Source organism: Oryzias latipes, chromosome 8 (genome assembly GCF_053564925.1).
Source record: "Oryzias latipes strain Hd-rR chromosome 8, Olatipes_Hd-rR_3.1".
NCBI lineage: Eukaryota > Metazoa > Chordata > Actinopteri > Beloniformes > Adrianichthyidae > Oryzias > Oryzias latipes.
Window position 1 is genome coordinate 22302267 of NC_136244.1, and position 25662 is coordinate 22327928.

General features: G+C 41.7%; 2 protein-coding genes across 11 annotated transcripts in view; one reads left to right on the forward strand and one right to left on the reverse strand.

Annotated features, from left to right (window-relative positions):
• fbxl20 (F-box and leucine-rich repeat protein 20) lies at positions 1-18477 on the reverse strand. 4 transcript variants are annotated; one of them, XM_078951795.1, is made up of 16 exons: positions 18337-18477; positions 15832-15987; positions 11691-11752; positions 11125-11179; positions 10981-11055; positions 10778-10872; positions 10620-10688; positions 10452-10547; positions 10220-10346; positions 9309-9383; positions 5653-5783; positions 5440-5500; positions 5249-5293; positions 5111-5167; positions 4000-4212; positions 1-2663 (listed from the first exon to the last, which is right to left on the reverse strand). In XM_078951795.1, the coding sequence occupies exons 2-16, from the start codon at positions 15871-15873 to the stop codon at positions 2556-2558; spliced, it is 1311 nt and encodes a 436-aa protein (XP_078807921.1). In that variant the 5' UTR covers positions 15874-15987; positions 18337-18477; the 3' UTR covers positions 1-2555. The 4 variants fall into 4 exon arrangements, with proteins under 4 accessions (XP_078807921.1, XP_011476239.1, XP_004071329.1 ...); XM_011477937.4 differs by lacking the exon at positions 18337-18477 and adding an exon at positions 16286-16425; XM_004071281.5 differs by lacking the exon at positions 18337-18477 and adding an exon at positions 16121-16371.
• cdk12 (cyclin dependent kinase 12) overlaps positions 17428-25662 on the forward strand; it is a 17691-nt gene continuing 9456 nt past the window's right edge. For all 7 annotated transcript variants that reach the window (XR_013657805.1, XR_013657806.1, XR_002290663.3 and 4 more), the window contains exons 1-11: positions 17428-19425; positions 20392-21066; positions 21296-21478; positions 21572-21711; positions 21800-21970; positions 23581-23770; positions 24039-24095; positions 24273-24374; positions 25045-25122; positions 25313-25429; positions 25510-25641. Coding sequence is in view for 4 of the 7 variants with exons in the window: in XM_011477935.4 (XP_011476237.1) it covers positions 18248-19425; positions 20392-21066; positions 21296-21478; positions 21572-21711; positions 21800-21970; positions 23581-23770; positions 24039-24095; positions 24273-24374; positions 25045-25122; positions 25313-25429; positions 25510-25641 (3023 nt within the window). In the remaining 3 variants the exon portion in view is untranslated. The remainder of the gene's footprint in view (positions 19426-20391; positions 21067-21295; positions 21479-21571; positions 21712-21799; positions 21971-23580; positions 23771-24038; positions 24096-24272; positions 24375-25044; positions 25123-25312; positions 25430-25509; positions 25642-25662) is intronic.

Below are 25662 nucleotides of genomic sequence, written 5' to 3' on the forward strand. Positions count from 1 at the left end.
TTAATAATATAGGTATACATTTATTCATACAGATTAATTTATATTGGTTAATTGTAAAAAAAAAGAAAAAAAAAGGAAAAATGCACAGTAATTATGTGAACTACCGTCATTGTCAAAACTTTTTGAAAATGTTCAGGTGTCGACCAATTAAAGGAGACAGACAGACCAGATTCACCTCCTGCTCTGTTTCGATTCTCCACCTTGCTCCAGTGTTTGGGACCAAAGCGCCAAAAAAAACAAAAAATACAAAAAAGACAATTTGCAAAGCTACACTTCTATTTATCCCGATGGAGTTCTGGCGCAAATGGACACAGGTATGATTCACTGTCATCAAAACAAAACAAAAAAATGTGAGCCTGTAGTGTTGTTTTTACCAAGAATGAAGATGATTGAGGCAGGTTTTTTTTTTTTTTGTACAGGTGAACCTTCAGAAGCAGGTGGGAAGCGCCTCTGCCTGACGAGGGCAAAAAGACGTCTCATCCAGGCTCATTGTTGAATTCCTGTAACTTTTCCCTGGTTTACTTAACGGTCATAACCTAAAGAGTGCATTACATTTCTGATACTTTGATGAATCCCCCACAAACACACAAAACAGACCTCACACCACATTGAATCTTAATTTGGTTTTGCCTGTAGCTTTGCATTTTTGTGGGTGATTCCGGATCTGCTCTGGTAAATTTGGGGGCAGTTTGAAAAGAAGAGGAGTGGGGAAAAACAAGGCATAAAATAAGCAGAGGAAGCACAATTCTAGGAAAAATATCTTTTCTGCACAAAACATCCTTCTCCTTGACAGAAACATTCAATAATGAGAGCCCACTTCATAAACAAGTGTCACGGAGAGTGCCTCCATCAAAACAGAAAGGTCAAACTCACATTTAACATTGAGCACAGTTGCACAGGTGCAAATACTCCCTCTCAACAGAAGCTACACTGTGGACACAAACAATTCTAACCTAAAAAAAACTCCATTTGATCCAAAAAAAAAGGGGGGCCAAAACTCAACTTGAAGACTTCAAATACAAAGCAGGCATCCAAACCACAGCAAAGATGAGCAGAAAAAGAAAAAAAAAAGACCCAGAGGAAATAGAAGGAAAAACACAATGATAAAAAGAAAGTGACAGAACACAGCTGGTGAAAGTGCAAGACGAAGGTAATCCTCAGGGTAAAAGGCTTCAATACTTAAAAGGGCGGGGTTTTCAGTTTTTCATAACCCTCTGGGACAAAAGCATTCTATCCTTGTGAGCTTGAGATTTGCTCCGCTACCTATTAATGCGACTCCTCGAGTCCGATCCGGTTCTAAGGTCCTGCAGCGTCCTGGCTGGCAGGGATGGCTGCGAGGGCTGGGGTGTCACACGCCATCTTCCCTCAAGGCCTCATTGGAGTCGTGGAAACGCAGACTCCTCATCCAGCGTGTGCTTTCCCCCCTTCGTGAACAGATTCTTCAACATCAGAACCCCCCCCCCCCCCCCCCCCCAAAAAAAAAACCACCAAAAAACCTCCTTTCAGTCGGCCTTTTTTTCCCTCCAAATGTCCCAGTCGTGAAACCATTTAGTAATGTTCAATTTTTTTTTTTAAAGTCTTCTGCCCCAAAAAAACGACAACAAAGAAAGTTCAGGTCACAAGCCAGCTTCGGTTCACAGAGTGGGCTCGCTTTGTCCTCCAAAAGGCTCCAGCGTGCAGAAGCATGCTCGAACCAATCGTGTTCTGTTTCAACTGGCTTCAACTCTCACACCCCACAGTCCTCGCATATTTACACAGATTTTTAAAAAACTAGATAAGTTACATGCAACATTTGGCATCTTCTCAAATCCCCTGTTTGCGAGTCTCAATTGGTGTGAATCTTTAAAAAAATATTCTTGTTTTTTTTATTCCTGTCTTCAGTATTTTTGAAGCTTCTGATTGTAACAGAGGCGGAGAGCGTGAAGGATATTTGTCCACTGCCAGTCTTCAATTGTGAGATGGTCGTGTTTGTAAAGTGTCTCATTGTTTTTGTTTTTAACTGGAAGTGCAAATAGCTGCAAGAATTCTTACAAAAAAAAAAAAAATGAGGTAAGGCTTTCTGCTGCTTTCTGTCTGGTGTGTGTTGGGGGGGGGGTTGGCAGTCTTGGTGGCGTCGCTGGGAAACAAAGCGAGCAAACGCTTCTCTCGCTCGAGTGCGGTTCCTGTGCAGAGGTAGCCGTTTCGTCAGCTTCACCAAGGAAATTGTAGTTGAAGGAAAGGTTGTGATGTGAAGAGCTCCAACAGCCACAACAACAATCATTGGAACTCATTTCCATCAAACCCGCTTTGTAATACTGATGTGTTCCCGTGGGGCAGGCTGGGAAGATGCAGCGGTTCTACTTCTGCTGTTCTGGTGCATTTATGAGGACATTCAAGAATTTTTGGGGGTTACCCAAGAACCTTGCAGCGTTGTTGGCTTCCTTTCTGCAGGGAGCACAACACACATCAGCATGTAGCCTGTAGACAGATGGGGCAGCAGTTCAGGGGTGAAGTGTCAGGCTGCAGGTAGGCGTACAAAGTACACGGGCGGGGAAAAGGGGGCCGTTGTCTTTTCATCATAGGAGGACGCAGCAGCGGCAGAACCTCTGACGACTGCCCCCGACAGAGGGGGGTGGAGTGACGGGAGCGAAGTATGCGTGCACTTTGATGTTGGGCAGATGAGTCTGAGGGTGGGGGGAAAAAAAGAAAGAAAAACATATGGAAATGAGTTGATGACTCATATTTAAAAAGCTGCTCAAACACATTCAAGCTGCTGGCATCAGACTTCTACTCGCCAACCCAGTCACGTCATGAGGGGAGCGGCTCGATCAGGACACAGTGTTCACTCAGCAGCTAGGTTTTCACTCAACCCCTCACGGGGCGACGCCATGACTCAAATCAGAAATCAGGTTGGACAGAAATCCCAAATCCATGTCATTCGGTTAGCAACCAGCATTAAGCTCAGCTTGAGTGGGGAGAAACTGGCTGCACCACACCTATTCCTCCAGATTCAGGGGATTGGATCAAGTTTGGAACCACAAAGATTTTCAAAAAAAATATACCAATAAGGAAAAAAGTCCAATTTTTTTGTCATTTAAACACATAAAAAATACACCAAGTTATTTTAAAAGTCCATCTTTTCTACATATTGTTAGACATATCATTTAGTTTCTCTGGGAATTCTTTTTTTAATTTGCAGACGTTTTCACAAACTTGAGTTGCTTCAAATCTATAATTTATATGATCGCTACCATTTTAATGAACTTTGGATGCGGTTTTGTGTCCGAAACAAAAGATGCACAACATCAAAGAAACAAAAAAAGTCCAATGCGTTTCTTTTTAACTCAAAATCAATGTTTCTTTGTTATAATCTCTCAAAGTCAAATGCCAGCCTTTGGCAAATACTATGTATTAAACTTTTTAAAAGTTTTCAAGCACCTTTAGCAAAACCTTCCATTTTCTAAAAAAAAACCCACAAAAAAAACTAAAGGATCGTTTACAACAAAATGTTTCATTCTTTTCCAAAATGGGGAAACAAAGAACAGGAAAACAGGTAGATTTTGTATCAAATTAATTTAATATAAAATAATCAAGAACAGTAAAACTTTATCAAAAGAGAAAAATATAAAAGCAAGACTGTCCACATATAAAGATTTCTCTGAAAATCTTTTATCCTAGAATACATTCCGGTGTCTTTACTCATCTCATTTTTTTACACAAATAAAACATTTTCTTGTTTCCCATTTTTTAATTGACTAATGGGACCCATACAAATGTGTTTGTCTGATTTCCCCCAAGAAAAGATCTAATTTGCTCCCCATTAACATGAACTAAACTTTAAAGAAATAACATTTTTAGCAGTACTTCTAGATATGAAATAAGCTAGATACATTTCCAGAGACTGATTTTTTTCTGAAACAGCTGACAGACATCAGCTATTTGGAAATGGTTATGGTTAAGTGTTAGTTGGACAGGGCATGAATGCCCGCTTGCTCACCACTGTTAGCCGACACGACTTACCCTCAGTCTCTTGATGCCTGCGCGGGTGATTTGCTGGCAGTCGTAGAGCTCGATGCGATCCAGGCTGTGGCAGCTCTTCAGGTGCTCCAGCGAGGCGTCTGTGATGAGGGGGCAGTTGTCCAGCTCGATCACCTCCAGACAGTCGTGAGCACAGGGGCCACTGCCGAGGTGTCTGATGCCATCATCCGTGATCAGCTCACAGTGGGACAGACTCTGTAGGGGTACAGAGGACCCATTACTCAATGGTCTGCTAAAGTCCCACTCCAATCAACTATTGAGCTCATTTACAATCGTTGACAGGGGTCTTTCAATTCTAATTATGCATTTTTTAGCCAAAATAAGTAAAAAAAAAAATGTTTTATTGGACGTAGTTACTGCAGAGTGGTAGGATTTCACCAGAAATTCACTATCAGTTGTAGGCGGGACGATTGGCATGGAGCAACGCCGCCCTCCCTTCGCCTCCCTGTTGCTAAGCAGGGCAAAGCAGGGAGCTTGTGGCTCACCCAGTGTATTTTCTACGTCACAAATAAGCTGTATTTTCAATGGGCTTTTTCTGTCTGCTCCTACTTCTCAAGGATTTGAACAAAGAAATAAACAGAAATGTAATTTTAGCTTAATATAGATTGTCCACCAAAAACATCATTTTCCTATAAGTGGGTCTTTTAAGAAGTGCTGTGGCATTTTGCAGGCAGACAGAGTCAAATGTGTGTTTAAGGTCTGGACTAAGCAAATGGGCTAAGTTTGCAAAGACACATATTACATTGGTGAGAAAAATCCTTGGGTGCTTTTGTAAAACCCCTGCAGCTTTGCAAAAAAAAATTGGAACTGAAAAGTAGCAGAGATATTAGCAGACACTGAAGGTCTGCACAGCAATTCACAGAGAAGATTGGGGCTTGGCAGGGCAGATTTTTGATAGCAAGCCTGACAGAAATGATTTTCTACAAAGTGAGTAATTTGTGGCTCAACAAATACAATCAAAGTAAAGTTACTAGATGGGTTAGTCATTCAGAAGATAAAACATCTCCATTAAACCTGATTTATTTACAGATTTTAAAGTAGTAAAGACAGTTTTTGATCTTTTGTTTGCTTTTAAAGGAAGACCCAAACTCACCAGGACTTGCAAGCGAGGGCAGTGAATAGACAACTGGATGAGAGTTCCATCTGTGATCTAACGCAAAATAAAAACATCTCACACTCGTGGACAATTTAAATCATGAATGCACAAATCAAAAGAGGCATTTCTAATTACCTGCACACATTCTTCTAAATCCATCTTCTCAAGTTCATGACAGTTCTGCAGAAAAACAAAACACACAGCTCATTTGATCATGATGATGAGTAAACATAGACATTTATGAGCAAAAAAAAAAATAGTCCCTTCTGGATATTTAGAAAATATGACAGTTTGTAGTTGAAATGCATGTTAAAGCTGAAACTTACCCTAGCTAACGTAGTGAAGCCCACATCTGTAAGCTGAGAACAGCGGGCCACTTCTAATATTCTACAAAAAAAAGAGAAACAAACTTGACAGACTTACTCATCGTAACTTGAAATGAATCAAATGTCAAGCCTCCGGCAGGTTTGTAGGATTGAGGAAATAGCTGATAACTGACTTTACTGAATGAGGTTGGGTGTGTAGGTGCAGGAATTCACCTGAGGCGGGGGCAATTCTGTCCCAGAGCATGCAAGATGGCATCTGTGATGTTGGCACAACCTGACACACACAGAGACTGCAGGCGGTGACAACCCCGACAAATTGTGATGAGGCCCTCGTCTGTGATCTGCTGCTCACAAAAGGACAAAAGTATGTGCTTGTGTGTGTGAAGAGGAGTGGGGAGGTCATCATAATCTACAGTCAGTCAGTCATTTAAAAAAAAAAGAAAAAGGGAGGGGCGGCATGCCACAGAAAATCATTCTGTGCTGTGCCATTTGGTGTCTTAAAAGTGAGATAAATTCAACAAAAATACATGTAAACATACCTATAACAGCAGTTTATAATAATATTAATTATATAAATATTCCTCTTATAATAATAGATAGAGCTGGATGTCATCTACAAAACAATGAAACCCAATGTTGAGTTTATAGAATAAATTGCCGAGGGTAGGAGGTAGGTTAGGAAGGAGGAAAACCTTGAGGAACACCAGAGAATTACCCTTATTTGCATTGATCAGCTTAGTAAAATAAATATTTTGGTATGAGAAACCAAGTCCTTGTGTTGTAAAATATGCTCCTTGTATATTTCTCTATGGATGGGAGAGCCAGTTCTTTTGCAAAGCTGCTCTAACTGGCGACGTTAGGCTTTCATTTCATGGAGTTGTAGAGTGAACCAGGGAGAAGATTTAGTAAATGATCCGGACCGGGTTTTGACTGGAGCAAAAATGTTAAGAACATCTGAAAGGCTGTTATTATAAAAAACAAACCAGTTCATCTGGGATGGACGAGATGGGGACGGAATGCGCTCTTTGAGAGGAAAACATCTCCACATTTACATGTTTAATATTTTGGAAGGAGATGAGGCGAGTGGGTGGAATCTTGGATAAGGAGAGGGGGGTATTAAAAGAAACACGAAGGTGATCAGTCACATAAAGTTGATCTGTGTGACAGTTAGTGGAGGTCAACCCAGAGCAGCAGACCAGGTCCAGAGTGTGTCGCTTAGGGCGGGTAGGGAGTTGAACATATTGACTGAAGCCAAGACTGTCCAGGAATCAGCAGAAGTCTCTGGAAAGGGGAAGGTGGCCGTTATCAAAGTGGATGTTAAAATCACCCATGACCGTAACATTAGGAGAGAAAGAGAGATGAGAGGTGAATGAGTAGAGTTCCAAATAACTGTTCGGCTTTGGGGGCCGATAAACCACTGCTATTACAGCTGGCGTGCAAGCATGAAGGCCAATTGGAGCTGAACGAGGGGAGCGGAACCTGGAGGATTTTCCACTTCTCCCGATATATCATTGCGAGATCGCCTACGCGGCCATAGCAACGAGGTTGACAGAGGTAAACAAAGCCGGGTACGGTGGAGTCATTAAGACCCTGCCAAGTTTCTGTCACGCAAAGAAAGTCAAACTTAAAAATTAAGTCTGGAATCAGATGACCCTTGTTTGAGAGAGCCCGGATGTTGATGGGGCCAAAGTTGATGGTTGTGATGAGGTGGCGCGGAGTAGACGCAGTCGAGTTTGCAGATCTGGGGAGGCTGGAGAGCACGCTGTGGTCCACAGAGCGTCCGGTGTCACAGGGAGGGCCACCAGTGGTGGAGGAGAGGATGCGGATGGATTTGGATGTGTGTCCATGATAATGATGGCGTGTGCCACAGTGGATGTAACTCAGGCGAGGTGGGAGCAGGAAGTCCATGTGGAAGTAGAGCACAGGCGGAGGAGCTGCAGGCTGACAGCGGAGTCGAAGGAGTTCCGACGTTGAGTACTGGATGGCCGTAGGGCGGTGGAAAAGCCAGAGGAGGATCCAGGTTAGCTTGCACTTCAGCATAGCTGACAGGACACGGCCCGGGAACGGCAGACTGAGACATGCAACTCCTAGCCAGCCAAGGCCAAGTCACAGGTTGAAGGAGCAGCGCAGTGGAATTGGCCTGTTCTTATGTTACTGAGGCTTGCAGGTTTAGCAACACCATAGTAGTCAATGGACATAGTAAAGTTTATTCTCAGTTTTCACAGTCCAAAATCCATTGTAGAAGAATTTGTTTGAAAAGAGAAAGTTACTGGTGAGTAGCGGCAACAGTCATGCCAGCATCCACTCAGCGTCCACTCATCCCAGAAGTCATGTCAAGAGAGTAAATGGTGGTTCTGATGAGGCAAGTCATGGTTTTCATAAGACACTGGTTCATTCTTTTTCTTTGTCTAAATCATAATGATAAAAAAAGAGAAAATTGCTGAGTTCTATCCACCTCAGATGCTGTTGAATAAACTGATGAGGGAGATTTTAAAGTGCAGTAATTAAACTGCTTGTATGGGATTAAACCATTTCGTCGCCATTTGGCAGATTTTTCGTTCACTTTTGCATCCGTTTTTTTACAATGCATTGTGTTCTGCATAATGACTGGCTGTAGACCATTGTCAAAACAATCTCCATGTTCTGTTTCGAGTACAAAATGTCTTCAGTTTTCTAAATCGTCATGAATCTTTGATCATGAGTGGATCTTTGTTTTCATTCTATAGTACCGGATTTATTTTTCCATCAAGGTCTGAACTTTCAGAATTAAAAAGAGAGAAAGCTGTAAAAATGTTCATGTATGCCTGAGAAAAATGCACAAAATTGATGTTTTACAGACGTAAAACATTTAGCATTATTTAAAAAGAAAAAATGTCTTCTTAGCGGATTTCACCTATCGCAAGTCATTTTTAGAATACAACTCTGAATAAAGTGGGAAACCACCGTATTCTAGATCATTTCTGTGAAGCATATTTTCCATTCAACTGAAGCAGCTGTGAAGGGGGGTCACTCACCGTCCCATAATATGCATTGTTGAAAGTGGATGAGGATTTCTCACAATTCCTGTTTTTTCACATATTCTGAAGCACCTAGAAGCATTTTTAGGAGTTACTTCCACCAAAAAGCTGATTTTAGTAGTTCCTCATCTCAGAGCGACTACAGGAGTGTTGCTGCTTTCTTGGGTCTACTACTTTGCAGTTACTTGAGTGCAGGGAAGTCCTGTTTTTTGAACCATCACCTGTTTATTAGGGCTGCACGATATGAGAAAAACTCGCGATGTGCGATATTGGTGATTAATATTGCGATAACGATATAATTCGCGGTGTATAAACAAATAGCAAAACAACCAAACACATATTTTCCATTTCACTGCAACGGTTTAAAAATTATACTCCAAAAGACCCTCGTTGACGTAGGAGGCAAACATCAAACATAAAAGGGCTCATCTGATTGATCAACAACGTAAACGGGTCCTTCCGATTGGTTAAATTATTTATTTATTTCATTTGTTCAATATTTCAAGCTGCCATGAGATTGTTTTAGCACATTTAAGGTAACCATTTATTGCGATTTTCGCCATCTTTTGCGGTATGCACATTGCACAGCTTAATGTCGCGATAACGATAAAATTGCGGTATATTGTGCAGGCCTACTGTTTATATAAATGATTAAACATTATTTAAATCAAAAAGAATTTGTGCTGATCTGAAGCCTTTAATTAAACTTTTAAAAACCCAATATCTTTGCATGTTTTGCATGTTTGACAGACAGGACATTTATTTTCACTTGCAGGTTCATCAGGTTTTGTGCATGTGGTTTCTAAAGGCTAAAGGCGTCCCGCCTGCCTGAGATCTGACTGCAGCACTTACTGAGCATGTCTGCAAGTTGAGCGTGACCAGTTCTGGACAGTAAGCCCCGATCTGCTTCAGAGCCTCGTCTTCTAGCTGTGGGACAGATTTGGTATGACAGGGGTTAAAAAAAAAATCATCACCCAACAAAGAAACAGTTTTGCTTTTGCCGTCAATGATAATGATCATGGTTTTTCCTTGACAACAACGTCCTCTGAAATTATGGATCTTCTTTGCAGATCCAGAAAACAGTTTCCAGAACAAAGTAACATTAACTTAAAAAAAAAAGTCAATGTGCTGCGATCCGCCACCAGTTGTAAAGACCGATTTCCACTGGCCCCTCTGCGTTGCGTCTTCGCTGCGTTGAAACAATAAAAATAAAATAAAAAAATAGAGCATTCATTAAACAATCAGAATGTTTACATCGTCTCCGTCAGCTTTACAGAGTAGTTCCATTTCCAGTCAGTTTACGCTGCAATTTTTGTGGCAAAAAGCCAGTGAACTGGAAACGGGTTCGGGTTTCAAAGTAAAACCTTCTGTTGTAATTTCAAAATAAAACACAAAATACAGAAATAAAACTTGATTTCATATTAACGGTGAGGTGCTCACGCAATAATGCACATCAATCCAGCGGATAACATCACCATGGATGACTGAAGTTTTATTGTGGATGTTCAAAAACACAACCTCATATGTGACATTTATATGACATCAGAGGGCATGGGGTTTAATTGTTTAAGTGCTGGATGAGCGAATACAGCGGGACGAACTGAATGATACGGGGGGGACGGCACAAACCACTCTTCCGGGATCCAGGGGGGAAGGGGGATAGATCAGAGTCAATGTAAATTAACCGTCTCCTCACACAACGCAACGGCGACGCACCGTGAACGAACCAGTGTAAATTCAGGGAAAGGCTTGATCAATAATACCTGTGTGCAGCCCTTCAAGAAAAGGCCTTTGAGTCCAGGACAGGAGCGCACCAGAGCCTGAATGCCATCCTTGGTGACCTGATCACACCAGGAAATGTTCAGCTGCTCCAGAGAGTGACAACCCTCGCTGAGAGGAGGAATGACAAGAAATGAAGGAAAAAAAGGAAAAGAAAAATAAATCAAACTTTTCTTTAATAGATGTTGATGTGAAGAGGGATTCTGCTGGGAAAACCTGAGAGCTTTCAGTGACAAGTTGGTGATGGAGGTGCAGGAGGCAAGGTCCAGGTGCTTCAGCTTTGGACAGAACTTACTGAGGCTGCTGCATGTGCTGCACAGAACAATAGCTGCCATCAAGAAGTGATCAGGGTTGCAAAACATTTGAAACACAAACGGCACAAACCTGTCTGTGATCTTGGTGCAGCCGTTCAGACTAAGCAGTTCGATGTTCCTGCAATTCTGAGCAAAGGTCCTGCACAAAAAAAGACATTTTTTTTAAAAAGGCACAGCAGCCAAACTGCTGCTTTCAGTCAAGTTGTGCCGAGCTCTCTTTATCCTCACCTTAAGGCGCTGTCCCCCACACCCAGGCATCCTCTCAAGCTCAGTTTCCTGAGAAACCCTCCACAACGCTTTGAAATGTTCTCCACCACTCGACCCTGAAACCAAACAAACGGCCTTGAAATCTCTGCAGCTTGTTTAGGAGTAATGACTGGTGTAAATGGAAGCAGCAGCAGAAAAGTCAAGAAAGTTTAGCATTTACTCACCTCGATGTCCCTCTGAAAATCAAAGAGGTCAATTCGCTGCCAGTTGCTGCCATCCAAAGCCAGAACATTCCAGGACTGAGGGCAGAAAAGGCATTTAGAGTCGTGTTTTTTAGCCGCTACACATGCTTCCACAATCACACTCACCCTGGAGACTTGAGCACAGCGACAGAGCGTCACCACATCCAGAAAGGAGAAGATCCTGGAAGACAAACATGGACGGCTTTGATATGCTGACCTCCGCTCCCAGGTGCGTACCCAGCTAAACGCTGCATCCGCTCCGGCTCGCGGCACCGAGGTGCGAGCGTGCTGGCAAATGTTGTCGTATGGTGGCAGGGTTTCTTTAACCCGACAAAGACAAACTTTTGAAGAACAAAGCTGGAAACAGGATTCTACAATGCAGTAAGGTGAATTGAAGCAAGAAGGCAGCAGCATGCCAGTCGCACAAATCACTGCGCCGCATCGCAACAGCCAGCCGCAGCTCTGGCAGGTTGTCTGGCAAGGCCGGAGCTTGAATTATGGCATTCATTTTCTGTTGGCTGAGGGGGCTTCTTTTTTTTTTCCCCTTTGAAAAATGTAAATGTTTTATAGTCATGAGCATCTGGTTTTAATTATGTGTTTTTGCAAGAGGAGAGGAGAGCAGGGTGAGGAATGAAGGAAATTCACACGTGATGTTGGAACAAGGGAGCATGGGGTGCTGTAGCATCACTCACCGCAGCAACAGTTCCTTGGGCAACTTCTTATTGATGACGGCCTCATCGCTGTTTGTGAACATCTGCAAAGAAGCAGAGGAGTGCATCAGTCCAGGCTTGGACCGTACCATCCAGTCACCCCACACAAGGGCGGCCAAACTCACAAAGATCGATGCAATCGGTTCAAAAATTCCCTACACGTTTGGTCGTGACAAAAAAATAAAGTGCAGGACGAGACTTTGCCCTGCAGATTACAGAGCTCCAAACTTCCTCACTTGTCGTGTGGATGTTTACTCTAATTAGTTTGCGCTGCTTTTCACATCAGCAAGTATTGAAAGTGTACACTGCAGTCAGCTACAATAGATCCTCGGTGACTTCCAGACAAAGCGCCAGCATCTGCTAATGGATTTCCACACAAACATTTGCATGCCACGCAAGCACAAACGCAAGTCTATAATCTGCAGGAAAATAAGCCGTGGTTTACAAAGAGATCATAAATTTACATTTATTAGGACTCAGACACACACAGATGCCCACTTGCTGAAAGGGATGCATAATTTGAGGAAATTCTCACTCCGCATGGTTGTGAAACGCAAGACAATGATGATCCCAAACCACATAGTGAGTGCCTCAATCTTTTTCCCCACCACAGATTTGGAAAATAACAATTAAAATTAGGGGAGAGGCAACTGAAGGCTCCGTGGTGCAAAAAAATTTGTTTACCAAGATTACCAAGGAATTCTAAAGTAATTGTGCTTCTTGTCAGGTACAATTATTCATCGGTCAATAATCCAAACATAAATTGTGTATTTATTGTCTTTAAAAAGTGATGGTTTATGGTAAAAAAAAGAAGAAAAAGAAAACAGGATGGGACTTTATTATGGTTGTCCATCATAAACCACCACATCTTTACATCCTGAGGGACTCACAAATCCATCCAAAAGCACAAAAGAAGAGAAAGACTGACATGTGGGGGTTAATATTGATGCTCAGACCTTGAAAAGACCAAACAGCTGTGGCTGTTCTATGTTTCTTTGAGACTCTACACACAAAGCTCTCCGTACAGAGGCTGCCACCACAGACATGCAAAATTCTGCAGGAGCAAAAAAAAAAACAAAAAAAAAGTCAAACAGACATTGGCTGTTTGCATTCGGAGCAAAACCGGCTTTGATGGCGCTCCTTCCAGAGACCGGCGGCTTTCTGCCCAAATAATCCGGACTCCAATCCAAAGAGGCACATGCACACGGACAACAAGCATACACTACCCCCTTTTGTAATCTAAAAGAAAATGAGAATAATGCTGCAGGATGCAGTATTAAGTTTTCTTCACTGGTCAGCTGCAACGAGTGACGCAAGCTTGGCAAGAGGTTACTGGGTCAGCTGTGACCTCCGGCTAAAGATGACAGCAAAAAGAAAAAGAAACATTTGATTATCTTTTTCACAAAAGCAAAAGGATAGTTTAGGGTTTATGTTACCGAATTGACAAATATTTGGAGAATTTAGCAAACTAGGATTAGAAAAATTAAACGAGTGGCCTAAATTACAATACAATAAGACGTTTTTCTTATTTTGTTAGATTCTCAAGCTCACTCGAACATATATTTTCCAACACACATGTCCACATGTTTTAAGGAAATCATCATGTCATTTTGCATCATAAATGTGAAATCTATATTCTTAGAGACGGAGAGGACTTTAAGCTCCAACTATTGAAAGAAAAAACTTCACAGCTGTGAGGGTGATAAGATACAGAGTAGAGTGAAAAATGTGCAGCTTTCACCACAGAGAAGAGGGTTGGATTGTTTAGTTAAATTATGGAACAAACTCTAGAAAATGTGAGAAGGAAGTTACAAAGTAGTACTACCGGTAATTTCTTCTAACTGCTACTGGGCAGAAAATAAAGGATAACGCACACTGCCAAGGTAAAAATTGACAAAAAAACAAAACACAAGAAATCTTACATATTTTGTAAGTTAAAACATTCAGGGTTAAAATACCTCAATAGCCTTAATTGTCAAGAAATCCTGTTTAAGTCTTATTTTCTGTATGTGAGGGCAAAGCTCCTTAATAGAAAATGTTCAAAAACTGGCACACCTTTGAGCTGTGATTAGGGACTGTATTAACAGGCACAAAACAGTTTTCTTTTCATTCTTTTTTTTTAAATCTCAAACTAAGGATTTAAAGTCTACTGACATTCTTTATTAGAGGAAGATTGTAGCTTCATGTAAACATTTAAGATTTTTTTAAACGATCTCACACGATGATTTTTCTGTTTGGGTCTGTTTTACTCCTAATTTCTTAATAAAACAACTAGCAACAATTGAATGTCACAATCTATTGTTATGAGCTGGTTTGCAACAATTGGTAAAAACAAAACTCTGAATATCAAAAACTTCCGCCAGATGTCTTTCAAAGTAAAAGCCATTAAAGCCATCTGACGACTGTTCAGGCCAACTGCTTTCTCAGGGTGCTTTTAATTAGCTTCTGTTAAAATAATATTAAAATACCAATTGTCATTTAGCCCATAGCTAAAATGTGACTTTGCAGCATTTAGAAATAAGTCTTGAGTAGTTTAATGCTTTAACACAAAGACAAATAAGACAATGATATGAAAGTATCCTTAAAAGGGTATAGAATGGGAGTGTATTTCTACATCTCAATAGGCAATTTGTGACTTTATGTTTATTTTTTTCTAGTTCTAATCTGCAATAGTAGAGCAATCACATTTATGAAGGAAAGTTTCGGATAAGCAAGTAATGTAAAAACAAAATTTTAAAAAATACTTTAAAAACTCTAAAGAAAGTATAAAGCAAGTAAAAAAATACAAGAAGAAGATAACACGGACTATACATTGTGAATTTTGAACCCAAATTTTCTGATCAAGTTGCTTCAATATGAAAATTTGGGGGGGGGGGGGGGGGGGGGAATGCTGAAGTAATAAAAACAGCAATTAATATGGAAATTGTAAATATGACATACATAATACCGGTACTTAGGTAAGTTTCATGAAGAAAGAAAACCCCTACTGTGTGTTCTTTTACTTCCTATTTAAAGCTTGAGGGAAAAAATGTTACATTTAATTTTAATTATCTTTTAGAACATATAACTCAGCAATAAAACATAATATGGAGCTTTCTACAAATTTTTTGTATTGTTTTCCAATGTTTGTCGTGAGTTTACACCATTTTTATTCTCTTCAAAAACATGGGACTCTTATTTTGAAGTCAATCAGTCCATTTCCGATTCGCACCTGTCCGAAATCCGGTTAGCTTTGCAGCTTTGCCGCAGCTGTTCAGACAGAAGGTAGCGGCCTGAGTCGTCAGCTGTTGCACTGTTAAAAATAAATAAAACCACACACAAATCCTACGCTAGCAGGGGATTAAACAACACCAAGCGCACAGGCTGCACAGCCCAATGTCAGCGGTCAGTTTGACGGAACACGATACCGGTCCCAAACATTGCAGTTGCTACGACGCAAACTTTCCTGCTTTGCTCGTGACAACTAAGACAACGGCATCCCAGCTCCTGCGTTTCTGTGAAGGCGACTGTCCTGCCATCCCGACACATTATATGATGCGGGTCCCGTTGTGTGACAGCTCAGAAAAAGGTGCATTTTGTTACAGTTTATAGCCGCCGCAGGTAGAAGGCCCCCACTGCCGCAGCGGGTAAATACGGGGCAAAACTTCAAATAAATAGAATTAATGAGTGAAAAAAACCCACAACAAATAAAGCTACCAAAATGACAAAAAAATCGGATGTATCCAATATTCTGTGTAAAGAGCGTGCCTCAGCGTGCTCTCTGGCCTCATTGTCTTTGTTTTGACGGAACCAAAGAACACAAAACTGACAACACTTTCGCACCACTGCAATTCCTCCTTTAAACTCGAGACTACACGTCTTTGAGTAAAATTGACTCGACACAAAGGGCGACACGTCGAGCGTGGGCTGTGGGGAACAAAACAACAGCGTTTCACCTAATCCCAAACAGCAGCGGCTGCGGAAGCTGCTGAACCATTAGCTTTTCCCATAAGCGCATTTTTTTGGGGTAATAATAATTACAGCAGCACTCATTCAGTGTGCAGGGACCACATGCTAACGCCTTCTAGCAGCTATTTCGAGTGCTAGTCCGCCACTGTCAGTTGACAAAACACGGAAAACTCACCTCAAACCGGCTCCGCGAGACGCCGTTCACCTCCTTCCCCATATTGGACTCAACGAATTCGGTGTGAGCTCGGGAAAACACAGACTCGGGCCTTTTCCACGATAATCATATCCCCCTCGGTAGTTCCCAGGTCGCGACGTCGCTGTCTCTCACGGCCTGTAATATAAACAACCAGACATCTTATTTCTGGTTAAAAAAAAATTAAAAAAAAATAAATGCAGGTTAGTTAGTGGCAGCAACAGCCAGCCAATAAGCCACCTCTCTTCTTATCTACTCGGTTTGCCCTCACCTCCTCCTTCCCCCGTTCAGCTTTAGATCCATCCACACAATAGCACGACAGGAATGGGATCAAATTGCCTAAAACTGTAACGCTTCTTCTATTTCACTTGCAAATAATACATTATGTCGCTTTGAGTCGTGGTTTTCCGTAAATTAGGACAGCTGTTTTACTTACTAAACGGGTTTGCTTTGATCGCCTGCTGATCTTTTACTAGCCAGAGCTCCCAGTGTGAGCCGAGCACAAAGATATCCGTCAGTGTGGGGTGTCACCCTTTAAACGAGCACATGTAGCACAAATACCTGGCCTGGCAGGGCTTGGGTAATATTTATACATATCCGATTTATACCGTTTTATTTTAATCCCAAGATAATGAGTTTAAAAAGTTCCTACCCGTCTTTAAAAGGTACACACGACAGAAAACAGGAATGCACTGATCTTTTATTTCCCATAAATTGTTACAGAACTGGTTCAGGGATAATTCATAGAAGCTGTGGATGTCAATAATAATGTCATAGTTTGTATTTGAACACTTTATAAGGCCACGCAAACAAAAACTGAAACGGTATAATTGTGTGGTGGAAAAAATGTACTTCCGCGTTGGCTCTTGAACACGCCCCTTTTGAAAAATACAACTAACCAGAATCCAGATCCACTCACAGTCTATTACGTATTAAGCCTGTCAACCAATCATTGTCGAGAAAGACAGCAGCTAAAAACATAAACAAAATGAAACGATATTAATAATGTCTGTATTTCTTTTAATCTTTAGATTGTCTATTTGAATCATAGTGATTTATTGTTTAAAAATGTTTAATCATTTTCGTTCAGAAACTTTAATATGTAATTAGATTTTATTTGCGTACAGAGACTGTTTCTAATATTTGACTCCATAAAGTTTTACATGACAGTTTCGGCCCTTTATTTCTGACGATTAATAATACATAAAATAACATAAGTCAAACTAAGAGGTCCGTGAACCATGTTATAATACACTCGTGTCTTTGGTCATATGTGAGAAAACCGAAAGTTTTCGAACAGTTTCAATATGCGTCCTTAAATTTAAAGCCATCGGAAAATCTCGAAAAACTTAAGCCTTTTTATTGAAAATAGGCTTGATGGGGAAATTATCTAAGAAATATTGGTTTTCTTTGTTTTTTACTTAAAATGTTACGGGCTTTATAAGTGAACGTCATATAACTAAAGCTATCATTTTAATTTAATAGCAAGTTTTTATATGTTTTGAGTCGTCGCAGCTCGTATCAAACCGAATAGGCGGGAGCTTGAATGTGATTGGCTGTTGCTAAGATACGTACAAGATTGACAAGGCACCGTCTTCCGGTTTGCTTGCTATGTGTGCGCAGACGTTGTTAGCCACGGGAGCCACAATGGCGTTTGTAGTCTCCTTCAGATAGGGCTGTGGATGATACTAAATCCACTAGCATCGCCCTAACTAAAGGCCTGGTTGATTTCCAGAGCCATTGATAATAAACTGGAACAATTATTGCACACTTAAATACTATGATTTCGAATCATTACTTACTTTAAAGGGGTAAAACTTACATTAAAGGGAACATGTAAACAGAGCCAACCGGGTCAAGTTTTCAGTTTGTTCGAGAAGCAGGCGTCTTTTATTGAAGACATTTGCTTGTTTCTGAAAGCTGAGACCGTAAATCTGTGGAATAAAACACCTTTACTTAACTTGGCACCGGACAAGGACAGCTTTCACAAAGGGATTTTTTTTCTTTTTTACGAGTCAGCTTTCTTGCTGCCGACCATTAGCTAGCCGTGCTAGCTACGTTCAGACGGAGACGAACACCACAATGCTCCTATGTTTGGTTTGGACCTTTTTCGTTCACTAATTGAAGGTGCAGAATTCGTGGCACTGGAAAACAACCTCGACATCCTTTTTGCCTTGACGAAGCAAGTTGGTGACCTTAAGGAATGAATTGGCGCTAAGGAGGACTGGACTTGAGCGGCCTGGACGAGTGTGTATGTCTTGAGCTGTTAATTTCTTTTCTTTCATTTTGTTGTTTGATATAGCATCAGTCTTTTGTGGCTTTTGGAGACGCTACTATTCTGTGAATGTATTGCCTGGATCACCGAGGCCCGGTAACAGCAGAGACCCCGGCGTGAGGTATGCCTGGGTCGGAGCGACATCATGGGACCAAGAGGAAGCCGGATTTTAGCAGCGGTGTGTTACACCAGCCCCAAGGCCCTGCCCATACCTCTGAGGAAGACATGACGAGCAAAGACGGTAAGCTGCAGTTCAAATCTTCCATGACTTCCTCCTCGTCTGCAAAACGTAAGCGGCATAAATCAACCAAACATAATCGGGAGTCATCGGCGGCTTTGAGGACCGAAGGTTTTACCCTCGGCGATACGGCGCCTCCTGGTGTCAATACGGTGAAGCCTCTGGTGGAGTACGATGATATCAGCTCGGACTCGGACACTTTCTCAGATCCACCGTCCTCCAGACCTTCTGATAGAGGGGGCGTGGACCGATTTGATCCATCACCGGAGTACGATCGAGAAGAATTAGAAGTAGACAGACAAATTGAGAGTAGAGAAGAAAGGCCACCCCGAAAGAAGTCCAAGGACCCGAATAAAGTTAGGGACCCTGGAAATGGGGAGCATGGGTACAAAAAGAGGAGCAGCAAAGATCAGGAGAAAGGGAGCTCCTTGAAGAGCAGAGATAAGACCACTGCCTTAGGTTCCTCATCCAGACAGCAGCTCCAGGCAGAAGGGGACTTCAAACGTGTGGATCCATCCATGCTCTCAGCCCAGGTGCAGCCTGCAGCCAGTGTGGGCAGCACCACTTCCTCCACATCCTCATCCCGCAGCAAGGAGAGCGGGCGCTCCGGGAAGGGCCGCAAAGACAAACAGCGCAGAGAAGGCAGAGGAGATGGAAGCCACACTTCTTCTCAGAGGAGCCGCACAGACAGGACCCACCGCCGGTCCTCCAAGAGTCACAAGTCAAGCCCCAAAGGCAAGTCTTCAAGTAGAGGTAGTTCTCGCAGGAAAGGAGTGGGCTCTGCTCTGTCACCCAGTCCCCGAAGAAGACCTGGCAGTGAGAGCCCACTAGGCGGTAACTACGGACAACAGGGAGAAGACAGTTATTCCAGGAGAAGAATGGTTCAGCAAAGCCCCAGTCCCACCAGGGACATGTCCCGGCGCAGCAGACAAAGATCTGACAGCCCTTATGGTAGTAGACATAGGTCCTCCAGCTATGAGAGGGACAGCAGCCCTTACTCCAGAAGGCGCTCCATCAGCCCCTACGGTACCCGGAGGTCCTCCAGCACCAGCCCGTTGTCTCGGTAAGTCAAAACGTCACTTTTAAAGACCCACTCTGATCATCTTTTGGCCATTTTTAGCCACAAAAAAAAAAACGGTGTAGTTGTAAGCAGGATTGTTGGTGTGGAGCAACCACCCCTCCCCCTTGTCATCATCCATAAATGAGAGTTCTCTGTTTACACGCTCTCCTGGTATCTTACAGGCCCTCACACCCCCAACCTAACATTACAATTTTGAGCTGGATGCCAGTTCAGACGAGGAAAACTAAGTCGTACGTGGATTTAGTCAGAAGCGTTAGCGTATTTTCTATGACACAAATACAATCCTCCTGATTCACAGGAATTTGGACAAAGAATTGGTCAAATGCAGTTTTAAGCTTTTTTTCCCCCCTTAATATATGTCCATCATCAGATGAATGCCACAAGAACGTGTCACAAACCGCCCCGCAAAACACATGTTTTTTATGGGAGTAGGGTCTTTAAAGTCCTGCTGCTAATAAATGCTGACTCTGGTTTTTGCAGAGAAGGAAAGCAGTCGGAACAGTGGAAGGAGTTGGGCTTTAAATTAACCCCTTTTTGTCTGCCAATGGTCATAGACTGTAGGCATTGGTCCACACCCTAAAATCTGTTCCTCTGTCAAAGACAAGTTTTTGATCACAATCTGGAGATGCCACATTTTAAAGCATATATTCAATAATTAGTGTTGAGGCCAGATAACATTCTGTGTTTTTTTTTTTTTTGAGGCTGAAAGAGTAAGTTCTTTGCTGGTCTAAGGAATTTTATAGCATGAGCTCATCTAGACCTTCACTTGCCTCGTCCAAGTTATTCCTGAAGTGGATTATTTGGATTTTACTTTAGATGGTCATCTTTATGACCTCCATTGGATTTATTTCTGGAAATAAAGTGAGAAAGGTTGTTAAAACTGTCTATAAATGTTCTTGTGTTTTTTCTTGTAATTTTTTTAATTATTTACCCTTTTGTGCTGCTTAGGCGCTCTGGCCGCTCCAGAAGTCGAACCCCCCTGCATTACTCTTCATCTTGCCGCTCCTCTTCCCGCTCTAGAAGTAAAAGGCACACCTCCTCTGGTTTAGGCGGGGGAAGCTCCCACACCGGCCGGCCAGCGAGTCGCTCTCCCCCATCTTCCCGTCTGCCCCCCAACTCTAGTTTGGGCGCAGAGCTTAGTCGAAGGAAAAAGGAGCGCCAGGCTGCTGAGGCGGCCGCTCGTGCCAGCGCCCCCGCCAATGCGTGCCCGCTCCCGTTGATGCGAAAAGCCGGAGTCGCCCCGTCATCACGGCCTGCGAAAGCCGAGGCCCCACAGCTGGAAAAGGAGTCGGCAGCTGCAGAAAGTCAGCTTCCGGCATCTGCACAGCTTTCCACTGATGCTGAGGAACACGCCGCTACTCTACCCGCTTCCTCTGCCGCCTTACCGACACCACCTCCTCCTGAGCCCTCCCCTCCTGTCCCGCCCGGCCCAACGACTCAGCCGCCATTGCCACCACCACCGGCAGAGTCGGCCGCTCAGCCTCCAACAAACCCTCCACCTCAACCCAAATCTCCGGCGCCGATTCCCACACGCAGCCCGGCTCGACAGCAACCCCTTCACAAAACATCAACGCTGCCCCCCCTGCCTTTACCGCCTGCACTGCTGGGAAATACTCAGGACAGGTTCGGCTGGGTCTTTATCTTTAAAAAATTGATTATTTCTGTTTTGTTACTCAAAGAAATTGAGACAATTAGTAGTTTAGCAGGTTTTAAGAAATATGGTTTGATGTTACATAAATAGAAATACTTCAGGGACCGTAGGAACATTCAGTATATTTGAGTTCCAGTCTATCTTTAGCGACTCACACATTGCTCTAACACTTAAGGTTGATTCATTTTTGTCTCTTCTTAGTCCAAAGAAGTCCACCCCTCCTCAGAGACTTTCACGAAAAGACAGAGAACTTCGCAGCCGCCCATCCATCATCGACCTTCCTCTGCCCCCGACCCTGGCAGGAGGGGAGTCTTCCCCACCACAGTCCCCTGTTCGCCAGCCTCCTCCACTGTTACCCCAAATGACCCTCAAGAAGAGACCAAAGTCAGGATCTTTCTCTTTGCACCCATTTGCTGCCATTCTGTCGCTGATTAGACATAGATTAACGTGTCGCTTTTCTTTAACACTCCCGTCCAGGATATGTTGCCCTCGATATGGCGAGCGTAAACACAACCTGAGTGACTGGGGCAAACGCTGTGTAGATAAATTTGACATTATTGGGATCATAGGAGAAGGCACCTACGGCCAAGTGTACAAGGCAAAGGATAAAGACACAGGTGAGGAGGTGTGGCCTTGCTGCCACCACTCTGCAAACCTCAAATTTGACATAAGGAGGGGATGACTAATGCAACGCTCTCTTCCCAGGCGAGTTGGTTGCTTTGAAGAAAGTGCGCTTGGACAATGAAAAGGAAGGATTCCCCATCACAGCCATAAGAGAGATCAAGATCTTACGGCAGCTGAAGCACCGCAGTGTTGTCAACATGAAGGAGATTGTCACGGACAAGCAGGATGCACTTGACTTTAAAAAGGATAAAGGTAAGTTCCTGTTGTTTCACCAGTCATCAGTTATTTCACATTCAGTTTAAAACTCTCCTCCTTAAAGGGGTTTTGAGTTTTTATTTTTGTTAATATAAATGATGTTTTGGCTGCTTTGTCAGGTTAAAGCCAAATGAATCCATATTTTTCTCTGGGTTGACATTTCAAACCTTTGATTCCATTAGTGTTTAAATGCTAAATGAACAAATCTTTATCAATATAGTACTTCCCAACACAGTCAGGGTGCCAAATGCTTTACAATAAAAGGAAGATCAAAACACAATAGCATAATATCATAATCAAATGCATAAGACAGCTAAATAAACAAGTAAAAGACAGCGGGGAACAGCTGGAAGAGTCACATATCATAGATGTGTCCTCAACTTGCACTATTTTGTGTCAGACAGAAGTTAAATCCTGATATACTTGCTCTAGTTTTAGAAGTTCAATATTAAGTGCAATTCAAAGATTTTGTTCAAATTTAGAGATCCGTGAAATATAAAAGAACTGTTGAAATTTCACATAAAGCAGCTTCAAAAAAGAAAGAAAAACAAGGTGAAGAACCGGTTTTACCAAATGCTTTTCCATCTGAATCTGGAATTTCCTCCCAGTTTTCTGCAGGGCCTTTATACTACTCAAAACACTGAAGTTACTGAACTTTAGTAATTAGCCTTCTAATTAAAATGCTTTGTTTTAAGATTCTATTTTACCTTTCCCATTGTAACAGCAGGAAAAACTGTTTGTTTACAAAGGCGTATAGTGTCAACAGTACTCAACGGTTGCTGACGGCAACCAGACTCGTCAGGGTAACTGATACGTCTGTAAATACTCTCAGTATTTTTTCTTTTATTTTTGAAATAAATTGAAAAGTTTTCAATAGTCTGACTCTTTAAGGAAATGGTTTGAATCTTTCAGTTAGCTCGAAAAATGCAAGAAATTATAAAGTCTTTTATTTTATTTTTTCACAAACCGATTACAAATTTGTACAAATTGAATAAATCTTCAATGTGTTCACTAAGATCCGACTGCTAAGACAAAATAGACCTTTGTACAGAGTTTATGAGTAATAAAAAGTACAAGCAGTGCTTGCAAACTGCTAAAAATGCCGTGTTCGGTTGATTTATTGTTGCAGTTATTCACAGTTCAAATTAATCTTTTACAATTCATTTCACCAAGCTTATTAAAAACCCTAAGGCTACTTTTTAATCTTGGTGGTTCTGTAAAAATGACTTTTTTTTACAGATTTGGTTTAAAAAAATTAACTTTTGTGGTAAAGTGGATTTGACTTGGAGGAGCCAAACAAAAAACATATTTTTGCAGAACTCTTTTAAAGTGTTTTTTCTTCCATTGTTTTTGTAGATAACATAATCGTCTTTATTACTTCAAGTTGCTGTCATTGTCTCCCCCTTATGCCCAACGAACTTTAGCTTTTTGAACATATTTTATACTCTTATTAAAAACACATTAACTGGGTTAAATAATAAAACTGTTCTGAAGCACCGCCCCCACTTGCCTGTTAAACACTTTTAGGAACTTTTTTTTTAAATTTGTCACCTTTCTAGCATCTTTGTTGTAAATGTGCACAACGTCTTGTGGATCTTCCTCTCTAGGTGCTTTTTACTTGGTCTTCGAGTACATGGACCATGACCTGATGGGCCTGCTGGAGTCTGGCCTGGTGCAGTTCTCCCATGAGCATGTTCGCAGCTTCATGCGCCAGCTGATGGAGGGCCTGGACTACTGCCACAAGAACAATTTTCTGCACAGAGATATCAAATGCTCCAACATCCTGCTGAACAACAGGTCAGACAGAACAACACACCTCAGAGTGTTGCTGACGGTTGTAATCCAATTTAAAGTGACTGCAAATGAGCACATGTTTAAAAGTATTGATGGTTTCAATTATTAGATTTAAAAATAATTGGAATATAACATTAATATTAAACTCCAGAGGAACATCTCAACTTTTCTTTAAAAACGTTGGGGAGAAATAATTGGATCTGCTTAAGCATCTGAGTAGCCCGTCTTTTGTTTTTAATCTCTGTCACTTCTTTGCGCTTGTGTGTTTTAGAGGTCAGATCAAGCTGGCTGACTTTGGTTTGGCTCGACTTTACAATTCAGAGGAAAGGTAGGGTCATTATTTTTATTCTGATTTTTGTCCAAATGGGTTCTATATCCAAGCTTTAAAAACTGTTTTATGCAGCCTGTCCACTAGATGGAGCCATTTCATAGCAGATAACCAATTTCAGATGAATTTTAACTGCGGACTGAATTCATTCTACCATTCTCATACTCCCTCCTGTAGTCGGCCGTACACTAATAAAGTAATCACACTATGGTACCGCCCCCCTGAACTTCTGCTGGGGGAGGAGAGGTACAGCCCAGCCATTGATGTTTGGAGCTGTGGGTGAGTCTGACTTTGTTCTGATGACTTTTCTTTCCATTTCTGGTCCTGGCTGATAAATATGGTTTATACAAAAATGTGCAAACATCTAAAATGTTTACATTTGAATTCAATATTATCAACATTTGACAAGCGGTATATTAGACCGAAATGTTTTTCTTAACCAAGAATTTTCTGTCAAAATGAAAAAAAGTATTATTTGACATGAACTCTTTAGAAATGAAAATCTACATATATATCTTTTTCTCATTCTTTTAATGTTTTATTTTATTATTATTATTTTTTAGTAAAGTGCTTTTTTACAACCTGGTTGTATGTCTTAATAAAAGAATTGTGTACAAACCAGATCTGTAAAAAAAAAAGTGCTACAAAAGCCCAAAAACAAATTTTAAAGATGCTTTAATTTAAACTGACAAGAACACTGTTTGTTTGTAGGATAATTTCTTATTGTATTGTTGTTTAATATATGATTTAGTTTAACTTCTTTAAAGGGAATGACACAATAAAGTCCACTTATTTGAGCAGGTTTTTATCTGCTTTATTTTAGAATTTAAATTTTCTATTTTCCTGTTAATTGAAACATAGTGAAGTGAATCCTTAATTTTCTTCTCTTCTTATCTTAGTAGTTAAATCGAACTCTGACTTCATTTGGATGTTGGTTTTCATGGTTTAGGTGCATCCTTGGAGAACTTTTCACCAAGAAGCCCATCTTCCAGGCGAACCAGGAACTTCTACAGCTGGAGCTCATCAGGTGAGGTGGTCTCCCCCAACACACAACCAAATGCTATTTGTAAGCTCATATCGGTTATACATGGTTTACTCTGGGATAAGTTGTTCTGCTTTGCTAACTCACCCTTTTTCACGATAAATGTGAATAAAATAAATGTACAGTAGCTTTTGGTGACTGTTGCCTAAAAACAGAATCTCCTCTTGCTTTGTAGCCGTCTGTGTGGAAGTCCCTGTCCTGCAGTTTGGCCAGATGTGATTAAGCTTCCTCTTTTCAACACCATGAAACCCAAAAAGCAGTACAGACGGCGACTACGAGAGGAGTTTGCCTTGTATGTATCTGTTTTTTTCCACTATTGTGGTCTTCTTTGTGAGTGCTTCTGTAGGTTTAATGTCTCTTCTCTGCATTTAGTTTACCTACTCCTGCTCTGGACCTGCTGGACCGAATGCTGACCCTGGACCCCGCACGCCGTTGCACATCAGAGCAAGCTCTCACCAGTGACTTCCTGTGTGACGTGGAGCCCAGCAAGATGCCTCCACCCGAGTCAGTAGTCGCAGAGCTTTG

Coding starts and splice junctions, on each gene's coding strand:
- fbxl20 (XM_078951795.1), bottom strand. CDS start 15,873: ATGGGGAAGGAGGTGAACGGCGTCTCGCGGAGCCGGTTTGAG. Junction 11,180..11,690: donor CCCAAGGAACTGTTGCTGCG/GTGAGTGATGCT, acceptor TTTGTCTTCCAG/GATCTTCTCCTTTCTGGATG. Junction 5,294..5,439: donor GCTTCACTACGTTAGCTAGG/GTAAGTTTCAGC, acceptor GTTTTTCTGCAG/AACTGTCATGAACTTGAGAA.